General features: G+C 32.4%; 1 protein-coding gene and 1 non-coding gene across 2 annotated transcripts; one reads left to right on the forward strand and one right to left on the reverse strand.

Moving 5' to 3' along the window:
• Positions 1–67: 67 nt before the first annotated feature.
• Positions 68–15910, forward strand: LOC121115023 (DDB1- and CUL4-associated factor 13). The gene is made up of 4 exons (XM_040709168.2): positions 68–224; positions 14429–15135; positions 15195–15503; positions 15565–15910. The coding sequence occupies exons 1-4, from the start codon at positions 155–157 to the stop codon at positions 15814–15816; spliced, it is 1338 nt and encodes a 445-aa protein (XP_040565102.1). The 5' UTR covers positions 68–154; the 3' UTR covers positions 15817–15910.
• On the reverse strand, positions 3005–3717 carry LOC121115024 (uncharacterized). The gene is made up of 2 exons (XR_011779411.1): positions 3560–3717; positions 3005–3472 (listed from the first exon to the last, which is right to left on the reverse strand). It is a non-coding gene; the product is annotated as an uncharacterized protein (transcript).
• Positions 15911–15942: the final 32 nt, after the last annotated feature.

A 15942-nucleotide genomic window follows, 5' to 3' on the forward strand; every position in this document is an offset into this window, starting at 1 on the left:
ACAAAAAAAGAGCGCGTTCACTATTTATTTCCAGAGTCCAAGTTACTTATTTTATTAATCGTTACTAGAGGGAGCTTTTTGTGTTTAAAAAAGTTTGTTTATTTTTATTCTAAAATTATCAATAGCAGTCACAATAATAACAACACGAGGTGTGATGAAGGTGAAGATTCTGAAACGGAATCCGGATGACTACGTCCGCGAAACGAAGCATGATATTCACAAAGGTAAGCAATTTGCTGTATTTGTATGTGCATGGATCCAGTCCAGAAACATTTTAATTCTTGTATAAACTCCCGCTCTATTCTGGAGCCCACAACCTTTGCCCCTACTCACGATCCCTACGAGAAAAGCCCTCTTCACTTTCTTTCCCATCCACTTCCATAAAGGACTTCCAGAGTCTCCTTGGCAGGCATCGGACCCTCCCATTAAAGTAATGACATGACCCTTGGATATCAGTTTAAAATCCTTGGACCATCGTTCAGGTGTGAGTCGTTTCTAAGAAAAGTAAATTATGGTTTACAATTTTGCCTCTACATTGGAGATAGGGAAAAGTTGAAGTATTCAATCATCACAACCATTCATCAATAAGAAAAGACCTTGGCTAAGCGAAGCGAATTATGTATTATTGGATTGCCACGTTGGAGGATCTTGAGAGTTGATGAAAGGTCTTATTATATGGATGAGTTGTGAGTTTGTCTGTTATGAAGTATAAGAGGGGAGGGAGTTAGTGGGGCTCGCAGTTATCGGGGCCGGAATGTATTTCCGAGTAAAGGGGTTGGACAATTTTGTCCTTGAAAATTATTTAGGAAGACGGATTTTGTTTATTGCTATAACTGTATAAATTCATTTAATGTGGGGACCCTTTGGTTCCGCCGCCACTGCTCGGATTCAAACTGTGGACTAGGTGATGGGCCCGAGGAAATTATTAGGAGGTTCAAAATAATGATGCCATCATTATTTATTATAAATACAATAAAAAGTCGTAGTGCCTTATATACTGAGATGTGATCGACTTCTGGCTTCATCTTTCAGTCCACGGTTCGACTCTGAGCCACTTCCTCTTCACCGATACTCCATAAAAAGTGAACCCACAACTATTTTACATAATGAGATCCTTTATCTACTCTATAGATCCTACAAAAAGAGGTAACCCAATCATATATAAATCGCTTTGCAAAGGTCTTTTCTTACTATGACAAGGTTGCAATGATTTTTCACTTTTGCTGTCTCCAATTTCAAGATAGAAATAGAGTATATGACGACTGGGCAAACTTGTAAACCATACCCAAAAATGAAATGTCTGAGTGAACTATTACGTATTTGAGGATATAATAGAGTTTGACTATAAAAATGATGTACCTGAATTCTTGCAGCGCACAATTCTGTTCTAGGATTAATCTCGAATAAAACACCATTTTCGTCAAAGTATTCTCCGTATTTGATACACTCATTGTCATTCAATATCTGTAAATTTGTCTCTTGCAATTCTTTTAAAAAAACATGCTTCGTTTGATTATTGTTGTAGCAATTTTTAGAACACCATCCCCAATTGTCTTTTCTTTGATCCTCCATCTTCTTCGTTCTACACCATCCTAAATGTTTCGGATCATCTTTATAGCATGTTACATTTTCTATTTTTAAAGGAAACACGGGTTTCGGTATAAGACGATCATTGATTTTTTTGATCATTCGACAATGTATATCCTGGCTCCCTGGGGGCCCTTCAAAGATGCATTCATTATTTCCTTGGCCTTTGTGTTTAAAAGGGAAAGAACAGTATTGAAACGGAGAAGGTCCTAGTTCACTTGTTGTACATTTGTTTTCCTACATTTTTATTTGATCAAATTATTTATTTGCAGAAGCTTTTCAAAGTTTTTCCATTTGACTTTAATAAACCAAATCTATGTCTTCAATTTTACTCTAACAAAAATAGATTATTCTTGCTTATATTTTAACAAAGTTATAATATTTATGGTTTTGAGATATTTATTCATCCTTGCATTGGTCTATAAACTAAATCAATATTGTGTAAAAGTAAAGGAATCAAGTTATAATTCTAATATACAATTTTCAGTTTGTTTTCCTTAAATTATCTTCTATAAAAGTTTGTTTTAAATGAGTAACTTACTTTTTATTTATAAAATTATGCTGCAGTCTTAAATCTCATGACATAAAATTTATATATTTTTATTAAATGACTGTTTATTTATTTAAATTTTTTACTTTGAAAAGCTTTTTTCCTGAAGAAATCCCCATCCAGCTACAACGCCTATCCCTTCATTATCAGGGAATTTATATCCAAAGGGCAAACAAAGTGGCATGATTTCTTTCGAGATTTTAATTGTCTTTTTCATTTCTATTATTGCCAAGTCATTCGTAATATTGTTGTACAGTGGATAAATTATGACATTTTTAGCTTGAGTTTTCCCTGTCTTCATTTTATTGTGAACATGTTTTATTGTTGGTACTGTGAAATAGTATACATTTTTTTCAATATTTTTGGAAGCCTTGTAACCGATTTTAGTTCTTGAACAATATCCTAGATCGCAAAAACAGTGTGCAGCCGTTAGGATGAACTTCTGATTAATTATTGCACCGCCACAAAAGGATGGAGTTGACTCTTTAATTATTTTTATAAACGCCATCCAAGGTCGTCTTATAGTTTAATTAATTATTGTTATTATATATAGTTGATTAATTGTTTGAAATAAGAAACATAACTTACTTGTAGGGCTCATAGCCATTAAATATGCGTTTGTGCATAAACTTTGTTTTTTCGTTGTATTTGTTTCCCCCAGGACTTCCATCTCCGCAATTACAGTCCGTCCAGTATTTCTTAAATATTTTTATCTTATTACAAAGTCCTAAGCAAATTATACACCATGCAACGAATAATATACATTTCATTTTAATAGAATATAAATCAAATAATCATTTCTTTCAAATCATAACAACATGAAATATGTGTTGTTGTTTTTTTCTGGAAAAATAACGTTTCTATATATTAAATAGTAATAAAATATATTTTAGTGTTTTTTAATTGAATAATATAATATTAATTATAAATACAAATGATATCTTAATTATATCCGTAGATAAATATATATAACTGTGTCATAAAATCAATTTAGCCGGAACAAACAATTTTTTGCTTGAGCCATTGAAGCAACTTCTCAGATTTTGTATCATTGTCCTATTATGCCGTGAACTATTATTGATTACTCATCGAGATTGCTCGGATTTTCTTTCATAGGCCATCCTTTCGTATTCTTTGACTCTCTCACTGTTAGAAACGCAGCAAGTGAGAAGGTTTGGCTCTTTTTTCTTTATCAGTAAGGGGTCGAACTGCATATTTGTTGTAATGTAGTCCTTTATATCATCACAGGCTTCTGATACAAGAATCCTTTCGATCCCTGCTTGACGTTTAAGCTCTTCCACACGTATTTTGTACATATTCACTTTCTCATTGTGCCTTTTAATGTGTAAAATCAGTGTTATTAGTGGAGAAATGCACTAATTACGTTTAATTTTGTGTGTTAAAATGAATATACGAACTTACCGATCAATGTCTCTATCCCTAGCTTGAATCGTCATTATTATACTGTACTGCTCCTTTTACTCCCACTAGGTACACTAAACTGCTAAAGGGTTCTTCTCTTCTATCACATCTGTTCGACAGATTTGAGTAGAGGATTTTTATAATTTTGTGGTAAGGACACTACTACTGTTTATGAGACAAATACATATTCAAAATGTATATCTTATCTAGCAACTAGAGGGTTGTGCCCACGCGTTATTCATTCGACGCACTCTCATGGGAGTTATTATTAAAGCAATATATAATGTATTTGTATATATTATTTCATTAATTTTTTATCAAAGTGTCACAATTGTATTTGTATATATAATATGATGTGTTTATATATTATTATTATTTCAAATTCGATTATCAGAACACTTCCAGTGATTAGGCTCCTTTACGTATATATACAGGCAAAAAATATATGTGTTTCCAATCATTATAATTATTTAAACTCATTGCCCATTTACTAACATAATTAGTGTAACTATATTGTATATATTATTGTTGGATTCGACTATTACTTTAACTTGACAAAAACTCGACTTTCTGAAGATCTACTATAAGTCGCTTCCCGAAATACGTTTTAAATTTAGTATAGTACCATTTTAAATTTATCAGCATTCCTGTAAATAACGACCGGTCACCAATCAATGATCGGTGGAAATACACTCGTGATTGGTCAAATATATATTCTTTTCTTAATACACATTTAGGTGATCACTAAGATCGATGGGTATGAAATAGTTATTTGCAGCACTGCCTTAGTACCTGGGAACCACTATCAAACCGAAAAACACAATATTCGAGTTGAGATTAATCTCATATCCAGTTGTTTTTACATTTTTAATGAGTCCATTCCATATGAATTAAAATGAAATATCGCCCTCATAATATTCTGTTGTAGATAAGGGGTCACCAAACTATGGCAAGGGGGCCAAATATGCTAACCCATGTCCGGCCACGGCAGTTAAGCGTTATAAAATGAACCTTACTTACACAGCTAGTTAAGCTTAATAGAAGGGAATATATAACAGGGAACTTGGGACTTACAGGAGTACTCAGTATTTTCCCGATTAATAACTTAATGTATACATTGTTGTGATTATATAAACTTTGGAAATTCATAATTTCCTATTATGCAAAATAAATATTTTACAAAATTACCCACATTACTTGCTTAATACTTGAATGACCCCTAATTGAGGTATTCAAGCTGACTTACATAATTGTTGAACTTAGATTTTATCAATAAAATAAATAAAATATTTATCTTTGCTCGAACTCGACTTGACTCAATGCTCAATAACTCGAATCCAATACTAATATATATTGTATGATATTTAATTTAAGAAACACTCCTCTTTGTATTACGAGGTGCCGTTTTTTTAAGTTTCATTTGCTAGCATTCGAGTGATTAGTGTGTCATCAGATACATTCTGTTTACTTGTAACTATTTTTTAACGAGTATAAACATATTTTACTTAGCGTGGGGTATTTGATGCCTCTGTGATAAGTTTGTTTTACCACCTAAAAACATAAGATACTACATCGTATATATACTGGAGAGTGTTTATTCCAAAATATTTATACGCAACATAATTTTTTCATGTTATTATATTATAATGCACTTACAAATATGTCATATGATATGTGATAGCTACAGTGCCGTAACTACGGAGGGAGTATTCGGGGCCTGTGTCCACCCATAACGGTTTTTGTGCCTCACCCCCTCAACTGAAATATAAATATATAACGGTCACTAGGTTAATGCGTGATCATAATTTTTGGAATTGGAAACCTTGTCCTTTTCTAAGAGCAAAAATGTATAGTTTTCTTATTTAATCGGTCCTTTTGTAATAAATTGAAATTTAAAAAAAATCATAGTAACTAACTAACTGTTCTTGCTGTTTATATATATATATATATAAAATATTTTCTCCATGTAACACGTCTAAAAATAGATTTATAATTTTTCAAAAAACGTGTGGATTTAGCTCTTTTTTGACCTTCGTAACACCTGTAACATATGTAAGAAATTTGATTTTTTTCTGTATGATTGCATTGACCGGAGTTATTAGAGGTCAACGAAGAGACCCAATTTATTACAATAATATAGAAGATAACTCCCCAAGAAATCTTCAGTGTTACTCTCCATTTTTCATGAGCATACTCACGCTTAGTTACTCGATACTTGGATGTTCTCTCCTCAAGAATGAATGAATAATAATAACAACTTGGGAATCTGTTTAAATTATGACGTGATGAACCAGGGAGTACTTTAATCTCTAGAGCGCTACATGGCTGAGCTTAAGCTACGCACACTCGTTGCTAACCCGCATTTAAAGTGATATTCATTATTTTTTAATATGAAGTGTACGCTCGATGTTATATCCAAAACGCTTATAAGATCTCATTAATATGAGTAATATTAATTAAATCTGTTTGTCATATTATACGAATACATTGTTATTTGTCAGAGAAAAATAATGGCTGTACTCCAAACTAAAGGACCGTGGTCCAGTCCCACTGTTTCGGAATGTAAAATCGATCCTTCGTGACAACATTGAAGTTGTGTTTTTTTAAATGATTCCGCTATACGAGGTGTGATAAAAAAGTAAAGATGAATTTTCCAATTTCGCGGGTAACGTACATATGATTTGCTTGATTTTTTAGTACACTCGTCACGGACATTATTTACAGTTTCAGCTATAAAATATGTTTAGTATGTTTGTGAGAAGCGTAATGGTTAGAAGTATTTTGCGTGCTTGACGATTTTTTGCTATTGAAAAACATGGGTTTACATGAAATTTTCTATAAAAAATGAAAATAAGTGCTCCAAAACACTTCAAATGTTGACAATGACATGGGAAACTTTTCTGAGTAAAAAAAATATTTAAAAGTGGTACAAACTCTTCCAAGATAGGCAAGAATATGACAATGACGAGCCTTGCTCTGGATTATAAATACCCTGGAGTGAAACTTTGTTCTATTAATTAAGAATTGCAATGACATCCATTATAGTAGTTTTTGAGCCAAACAATTGTCACTGCTCAAATTACAGATTATGATATGTATGACGTTATAGGGCTAAACTTTAATCTACTAAAATTGCAGATTTTTGCCTAAAATAAGGATTTTTAATTTTGGGCTTTTATAAAATAGACCATTAAAACATTCAAGAAATAAAATTTCCTACTCAAGCTAATCAGGTGACATAGAAAAAAAAACCAACCACGGTCCTCTTAGTATAAAAGTCTGGTCACGGGAATGGATGCTATTAACCCAATATTAATTCGGCTAAAATTTTTCTTAATATTATTTAAATTATATAATCTGATAAGAAGGGTTATCCAATTTGCTTGCTATAACATGGACTAATTAAATGATATCTACAAAGTGTTATGCTTGGTGCAAATAATGAAGAACGATATCTATGTATGTACAATGTACATGAGTAAGTCAAATATTAAATGAATTTGCGAAATTTTCATATGTTTTTAACATTTTATCTCTGTTATCTTTTTCCATCCTCTCAAATTATTATTCGTTAAAGGCTATAAATTTTTTTAGTGTTCTCAGAATTTAATTCCATGACTCCATATTTATTTTTCCCCACTTCCATCGCACTTAATAGGATTTTTGTTTTTGATAAAAAACACATATTCAAATGAGTCAGTTTTTAATATAATTTATGTGCAATAGCCAATTACCACTAAATTTATATTACTTAAATCTAATTTTGTCTGATAGACAGGTACTTTAGGGATACTGGGGTACTGACACATTTAAAACGGTACTATACTATATTGGTATTGGAACCAGGGATGGAACCAAGTACATTGGTACTTGTACTGAAGTGTCATTAAGTCTTATAATTTAGTACTTATACTTAAGTATTCATGAAATACGAATACTTATACTTGGTGATGTAAATCATGTGTATTTTTTAACTGCCCCACTTTTTTGGAAATGGTGAAGAATGAATTTTCTTTCCTCAGCTGTTGTCATTAATATTTAGCTCTTGATTAGTGAATTTATTTTCCTACTACATTCAATTATGTTCAAAACCTGATTGAAAATTCGTGTGTACTCTTAAAAGACGGAGATTAACCTTGAAGATATAATTGTAATTATTTGTTGGACTCGAAGTAGAATTGAAGATCGACATCGGAGAAATTCTTGCCAATGTCCTGGTTTATTTCTTTCTTCCCCTCCTCCTTCATCACAGCTGATTGTATCTGATCTAATGAAATGTCATGACATATTAATTTTATTATGCATTTTTGAGACAATTTACTCCAAAGATATGCGATAATTCTTGCTTCACAGAGATAAGTTAACACGCAACAATGGTTTTTCTTTTTCTGATTTTTAATCGTAGTTTTTTCACTACAAACGTGTCAACTCTAGTTATAACCAAAAAAAAATATATATGTATATATATATAAAAAAGGAGCAAGCAACAGAAAAAAAGAAAAAATATCCACCTAAATGCAATATTTAAGTGTTGAAATTTATCTATGAAATTTTTTTATTTTGTTATAATTTTTTTAAATAGTGCTTCTACAAACATTATTATTCATTAAAATATAAATGATTGTTTCTAATACATAATAGACACGGAATTTAGGTAGAATTTTTTTAATATTTAGTGGTTGAACTGGATTTTAGCTATTACGCATAGTAAAGGAAGGATGCCAATTCGTTGTGACTGCCCACGTTGCTCTCTTAATTCTTTATATATTTTTATTGGTTATAGTCTATCACAATTACAGTGGTTACTTGGACAAAATTAAACTGAATCACCTATATACTTTGTTGTAATAAATTCAATAAATGTTGTAGATTTTTAAATATTCCTAAAAAATTTGAATTTCACTTCTAAATTATAAATTAATAAAAATCCGGTACAGCGACCAATACTCCTTTTAAAATCAAGATCAGTTGTTTTTCCACCTGGTATTTGAGAAGATTCTAACACAACCTACACTTACTCCTTTCATTGCTTATTTAAGCCGTCGCAAAATCTCAAGAACTCCACAGCAAAGCATCAAAGCCATTAAAAATAAGTATCTATCCGCTCCTGAGAAATGGTTTAATTACAGAGTACCTTCGGGTAACGTCGGAAAAATTGACGCAATAACTACAAAGGTGCAGTATATAATATACAAATTGAGCACTGCATGAGACAATACCTTTGGCGGCATTTTATCTATATTAAGATTCTATTTTAGGACTTTAAATGGGAGCAATGGTTAATTATTATTGTATTGTCATGCAGCTAGCGATGGCTTTTGGTGATTGAAAGGTAAATCTGCATTGTAATACAAGATTGACAATGTTGATTAGAATGAGGATGTAGATTTTGTTGTACATTTTACTTGCTACATTATTATATTGATGTAATCTGTATTATAAAATTGTTGAATAAAACTGAATGCCTGTCCTAGTGGGGAAAAAAAAATTGATAAAAATAACAGACCATAAGATGGTTGTGACTAAATCCAACTCGAACACTTGACACCATCATTTTGACGGATCTTATTAATATGTCATAATTAAGACAATTAATTATTAGATATGTATACGTAAGATTGATGCTATTGCAAAACAAAAATATTTTCTTACTTTTTACAAAACAATTAGTAGGTACTTTCTGGCTAATCTGAAGAAAACAACTCCTTAAAACAGTTATCTTTTAAAAACAACCGTTTTCACAGAATATATCCTTTTTTTCTATTGAAAAGGATATCAAAACACCGTAAAAGTATCACAAACACAATATTAATTGGGAACTTAATAACCGTTCAAACATAAAAATGAAGTCATATTAAAACTACCATGGCAACAAAGCAAGTACCTAATTATAAGCCATCAAAATGATAGCTATGGTAGTTCCAGGTAAGGAAAAAATATAGCAGTTCTAATTTTGATTGTGTGTACCTTTTTTAAACCATAAATTAAATGTTTTTCTGCATTTTTACTATTCTTAGTTAGTAATTTACAACTTTTCATTCTTCTTTAACATATCCACACCTTAGTCGAATCTTGCTAAATTTCCCTGAAAAATAAACAATAAAAATGCCTTATACTGGGTTGTCCATTGAAATCGAAACAACTTACTAATTCAATAATTAATGAAGGTCGAGTGATTGAAATCAATTAATATTCCGGTATAAACAATTAGTTACAAAACATAACAAACCTGAGCTCTGTAGCTTACGCAAAAGTCGAGAAAATACCACTTGAACATGATCGACGAATTTCCTTTCGCACATTCCTTGACGATGGAAAAACCCCCGATGGAAGTCTCCAACCAGTTGGGCGTCTACTGGACCGATAGGAAGAATGACTGTCAAAAAGGTCAAACTGGACCAAGATGAGTTAAAGAAAACAGCCGAGGGGAATCCCTTTAAGTCTATGAGGGCCGATGCAAGAGATCTGGGAGTTTCACATCAGACTGTCCAGAGAGCTATCAAAAAAGTGTGTGGAAATAACCTTTCGTGGGCGGAGAGGCCACCAGCAATGAAAGAAACCCATCCCCTTTGTTGCAAAACTCTTTTGAATGTGCTGAAGTAGGGCAAAGCCAAACGCGTCATCATCTTTAGAGACGAGAAGGCATGTACCGTCGACCCCGTGAAGAACACGCAGAATCATAGGTACTTAAGCTTTGAAGACATTAATGAATCAATGAGGACACTTAGTAGGAGAAAGCACCCTGCCTCCGACATATCCTTGGGATTTATGGCCTCTGGTAGCAAGGCAGCGCCTCTGGTGTAGTTCCCGGTCGGATACAAGCTCACAGGGTCCGACTATGTGACTGCCTTGCAAGAAAATCTTTTGCCGTGGGTGCAGGGAAACTATCCGAAGGAAATATAGTTTTCCAGTCGGAGGATACGCCTGCACACGCCTCAAAAAAGGCACAGGAATGGTTGGCCAACAACATTCCCTTCTGGCCCCTACAGCCCTGATGCCAACACTTTCAACTACACCCTTTGGGTACATGTCGAGGGAAGGCCTGCAGTGTCTAGTCATCCAAACATCAAGGCCCTCAAAGCCACTTTTAGCAGCACTGGGACGCTATGACGAACTACATACTCAGCGGGTGCCAGGCCTTTTGCTGCCACCGTGAAGCCATCAATGTCGCTAAGGGTGGCTAACTTAATGATTAAGAGAGGTCTTACTCACATTTATTTGTAGTATTAATTTTGTGGAAATTCTATTGTTAGTTGATCAATTATATCTTGTTGAATTTAAAATTCAAAGTGTTCAGATTTTAATGGACCACCCGGTAATTAATTGTTAATTTCGGTGTTCCTCACTAATATAAAAATATAAACTGTATTTTGTTGTCAGTTGTCGATTTTCCTACTTATTCTCCTGTTATAAGCTCCGTAGTGTTGTTAGGTTGAATTTGAATTATGCCCATTATTAACATGATTTTCATCACTATCTATGAGACTATGCTTATATTATTAAAGCAAAGTTTGTTTGTTTGTTAACGAGAGCTCATTCGAATCTAACAAATCATTGTTCAAAACACTAATAAAGGTAAAAGAAGCAGAAAAATCTTCACCAGACAAAAAAGTGCAATAATTGTTTATTTTTATGTAATGATTTTAATCAAAAATCTTCAAAATAATGAAATTTTATCCTATGATTGTTATGATCCTTTATTGAAATCAAGTATATTTGGACAAAGGTTAATCACTGTGTATTCGTTTCTTGTATAGCTTTGGCTCAGACTATAGCTAACATCATTTTCTATCTTTCATCTCATCCCAAAAGTATGAATACACACCCCAAAATTAACCGAAATATGTATGTTTACTAGTATGACCCTGTTCGTTCCACGGACGCATAGGGGATGCATTTGGACACAAAATGCTGGTGGTGTATAGTACATGTTTTTGTCTATCAAATAATTTAAACATTCAAACAATTAATGCTATTTATATTTGTCTATTTGAATTGAGTGTAAAAGTACCTAATTTATTCCAGAACAATAATTAAAAAACCAAAGAATCCGAATATATTTATCAATCAAACCCAAGTTAAAATTTTTGCGTGGTGGCCTTCTGGATTTGTTGAAAAAATAAAGTTTAAGCTCGTAAAAATTACTCATGAACGGTTATTGTGTACAGGGATACTCTCAGAGTTACGCCTGATATGTAGATGACCGAACAAATTTGCCCTCACACGTGAACCACTTTAAAAGGAAAATGCGGAGATACAAATTGCTAAAGTTCGGTAGATCAAATAATCAGTAACAAAAACAATTCGACAGATTGCTACGTAACAATCCTCTCAGTATGTTGCTAAACCAAATTTATTATTAATAAATTCTTTGATTTTTTGTTGATGTTTCTTTTTTTATTATTATAAGTAAAAAGCTTATTCTATTACAATGTATTATAATAACCTTTGTTTACTAATGTTATGTAAATTACGCCCTGTTCAATCCAATGTCACAAAACTAACCTACTCCTAACTTGCCTTGTCACAAATTTAGACTAAAGTGAAGATCGCTTAATACATGCACAAACTACATTTTCTCTTGTCCTTCTTTGTAGAACTCGAGGGATTTGTCACCACAAAATAAAATTACTTTACCTCCTTGCGTTCTACCACCTTTCATAAGATTTGCAGCAATCCCAGACGAAGCAACTGGTTAATCCAATCATCCCTTCACTTCTAATTTTTAATATTAGAGTATTGTACAAAAATATAGAAAAAAAACACCAGTATAGCAGCAACCCGCCTGCTGCTGTGCAGTTTTTACTCCGCATAAGATTCAAAAGTTTATTTTTCTACATATAAGATGAAGTATTTGGGCGTTTATACTTCTCAAGAAATAAATAAACAATTTATTTATATTTGCATTACTCATTTCTTTATATTTGTTAAAGATTGCTTTTTAAATAATATATACATATCCAGGTAGGAGGGCATTGAAATTGTGACATAATTTATAATAAAGTATGTAGAGGGTCTAGCAATACAATTGCAACAAAATTTGACCTCATCTAGATCATGTATCATTGTATCACGGCCGAGTTTCCTCCCCCTGCTCATACAAGAGGTTAGGTGACTAATTAGATAAATTTCCGTTTATTTTTATTTTTTGTCAGCTCTCCAGATGTACAAACACGATCACTCATCAAGTAGTGTTTTGTTAATTTATATTTTCAAAATTATTTGAACGGGAATAACTCCAGAGTTAATTATACTAGAGTGCTATTATTGATTTTATCTCATTTTTTGTTATTCATAAATTCTAAATTGATGCAATTGGTCCAGCTGGGGTAATTGGAAACAACTCTGTAACCGTTTATGGAAGATAAAATGTTTTCTTTATGTAGTAAAATGGTTACGATTATCTTTACTTTATAAATTCAAATATTGACGTGCAAGAGTTGAAATAGGATATAAAGTCAGTAATAGCAACGAATTCTAGTTGTTCCACGCAGTCTAATAGTTTTGAAATTCTGTTGTTGTTTTTTCATTAAGCGTCTATTCCTTGAAAAGGTGTTCCACAGAGAAAAATGGAAAGCTAGGCCAGATAATGCAAACCTTTTTTTATTCAAAACTGTGTATATTCAAAACATCTACCAATGGTAAAACCATAATTTAAATGCAAGATGAATATTAATAACCCTTGGACCGTTTATGTGAGATTTATATTTGTCTTTATGAAGTAAAATGGTTACTCCGTGGGAGAATTGAGGCAATGATTGATGACCATGGAAGTCATAAGTCATATTGAAAATAAATATGCAATTAAATAATTGCCCCCCAAAAAAAAAAAAAAAAAAAAATATCGCAATGCATTTGTTCAGGATCGGGATGAGGTCAGAGTTTGTTCCAATTGTAGTGCACAGCCCTTTACATTATATGTTCCAAATACGAACATAGGGGTGTATAAAAAAAATCTAAAAACTTAAATACATACTTTCTACATTACCCTTTTTATTGATTTAAATTTGCATGTAATTACTTTTTTTGGCATATAATAAAGAATTTGGTTAATGAAAGAGTTGAAGATTAATAGTAAAAATATTTAAACATGCATTAAATAATTTTATTCGAGTTATAGTTCATGTACAATACATGCATATGTGACGAGTCTTTACTTAAATGCATAATAGAAATGAAAAAAAAACAAAAATAAAATATTCACACTTCAAATATATTAAATATATCGGGTCTGAGGAGATGGATGTATAATTATGATGCTTAATAAAGTAAGGGTGTAATTATAGATGCCCTGCATTTTTGGAATTGGTAATCTGAAAATGAATTATCTTTTCCTGGGCTGTTGTCATTATTATTTAACTCCTGAGTAGAGAACTTCCTTTCCTACTACATTCAATTATATTCAAAACCTGATTGAACATTCGTGCGTGCTATTCAAAGACGGAGAGTGCCGCTGATGATTTATAAGTGTAAGTCCTTGATGGACTCCGAGTAAAATTGAGGATTGAAATTGGGAGTAATTCTAGCCAATTTCCTTGTTTATTTCCTTCTTTGTCACAGCTGATTGTAGCTGACCTAATGAAATGTCATAACATATAAGCTGCTATCCTCCAAAACATTCTTTAAAATGTCCGGGTTACCATGTTGATTTTCGATGTTTTATATCATGCCCAAAATACAGATGATTTTAATCACTACAATAATTTATTATTATTATTGATTTCTTTACTGCCGATTTTCACATGAAGTAATTTCTAGATTTAGATTTTGGGTTTGTGCAAAAAATAATAATTTAACAATGTATTATAATGATATGAAAAAGTCTGCATATTTAGGAAGCGTTTATAATTATGGTCTATTTATTTTCAGTTCATAGAAATTTTGATCCAGCACAACATCCTTTTGAAGCTGCTCGAGAATATACTCGTGCACTAAATGCAGTTAAATTGGAAAAAGTATTTGCTAAACCCTTCTTAGGCTCTTTAGATGGACACAGTGATGGAATAAGTTATCTAGAAAAACATCCTTCTCGTCTATCTATTCTTGGTAGCTGTTCCTACGACGGAGAAGTTCGTATTTGGAATTTAGCTACTCGTAAATGCGTTGTTAATTATGAAGGACATAAAAGCTTTGCTCGAGGTCTAACTTTTTCTGGGGACGGAAATCATCTAATTTCCATCGCAGATGATAAGCAAATACACACATGGAAAGTGCCTATTGATAATGAAAGTGATATGATCAAGCCAGTTCATTCGTTGTCCTCGAAAAGCATTTTAAATGGAATTTCGCATCATCGAAGTGAAGACAAGTTTGCGACTTGTGGAGATTCTACTTGTTTATGGCAAGCTGGAAGAAACGTACCTTTAAGAGAATTTCATTGGGGAGTTGATTCAATTCATCACGTACGTTTTAACATGGTTCAAGAAAACATACTTGCAGCTTGTGCCTCTGATAGGTCTATTATTTTATACGATATAAGAGAGGCTAATCCAATGAGAAAGGTTTTCTTAGAATTAAAATCCAATTCATTAGCTTGGAATCCCATGGAAGCAATGATTTTTACTGTAGCCAATGAGGTACGTTTATTTGATTTTGTGTTAAATCTATTTTCATCTAATCTTTTGTTCCGTTCCAGGATTATAACTGTTATGCATTTGATCTCCGGAAACTAGAACGACCCATAAATGTTCACATGGATCACGTTTCTGCTGTAATTGATATTGATTATGCTCCAACAGGAAGGGAACTGGTTACTGGGAGTTATGACAAAACTATAAGGATATTCAACGTAAGGGAAGGTCATTCTCGAGAAATCTATCACACTAAAAGAATGCAAAGGCTGACAAGTGTACGATGGTCATTGGATAATAAGTATATAATATCTGGATCCGACGAAATGAATATTAGATTATGGAAAGCTAAGGCATCTGAAAAACTTGGAGTGGTATGTATTAATTTGAATCAAAAGGGTAATAATTAGTCTAAACATCTTCTTTTTTTTTTAGTTGAAAGATCGACAACGGTCGGCTCTTCAATACAATGAGAAGTTGAAGGAAAAGTATGGTAACTACCCTCAAATCAAACGAATAGCCAAACATAAGAAGGTTCCTAGACATATATTAAATGCTCGCGCTGAACATCAAACCATTAAAAGTTCTAAAAAGAGGAAGGATGCAAATAGAAGGAAGCACAGTGCTCCTGGAAAGGTGCCCTACACATCTGAAAGAGACAAACATGTTATTAAAGAAGTTGAATGAAATCTTTCGTGTCACTTTAATATTGATATATATTTTTTTTTACTTATTGGTATAATACACTATTGAAATACAATCTGATAATTCATTCGCTCAATCATTATATTTTATCATTCAATATGTTAATAT

This window comes from Lepeophtheirus salmonis, chromosome 3 (assembly GCF_016086655.4).
Source record: "Lepeophtheirus salmonis chromosome 3, UVic_Lsal_1.4, whole genome shotgun sequence".
Lineage (NCBI taxonomy): Eukaryota > Metazoa > Arthropoda > Copepoda > Siphonostomatoida > Caligidae > Lepeophtheirus > Lepeophtheirus salmonis.

Bases quoted from the DNA above. Each gene is read 5' to 3' on its own strand.
- LOC121115023 (XM_040709168.2), top strand. From the start codon at position 155: ATGAAGGTGAAGATTCTGAAACGGAATCCGGATGACTACGTCCGCGAA. The intron at 225-14,428 runs GTAAGCAATTTG...ATTTATTTTCAG, and splicing joins GAAGCATGATATTCACAAAG to TTCATAGAAATTTTGATCCA. The intron at 15,504-15,564 runs GTATGTATTAAT...TTTTTTTTTTAG, and splicing joins CATCTGAAAAACTTGGAGTG to TTGAAAGATCGACAACGGTC.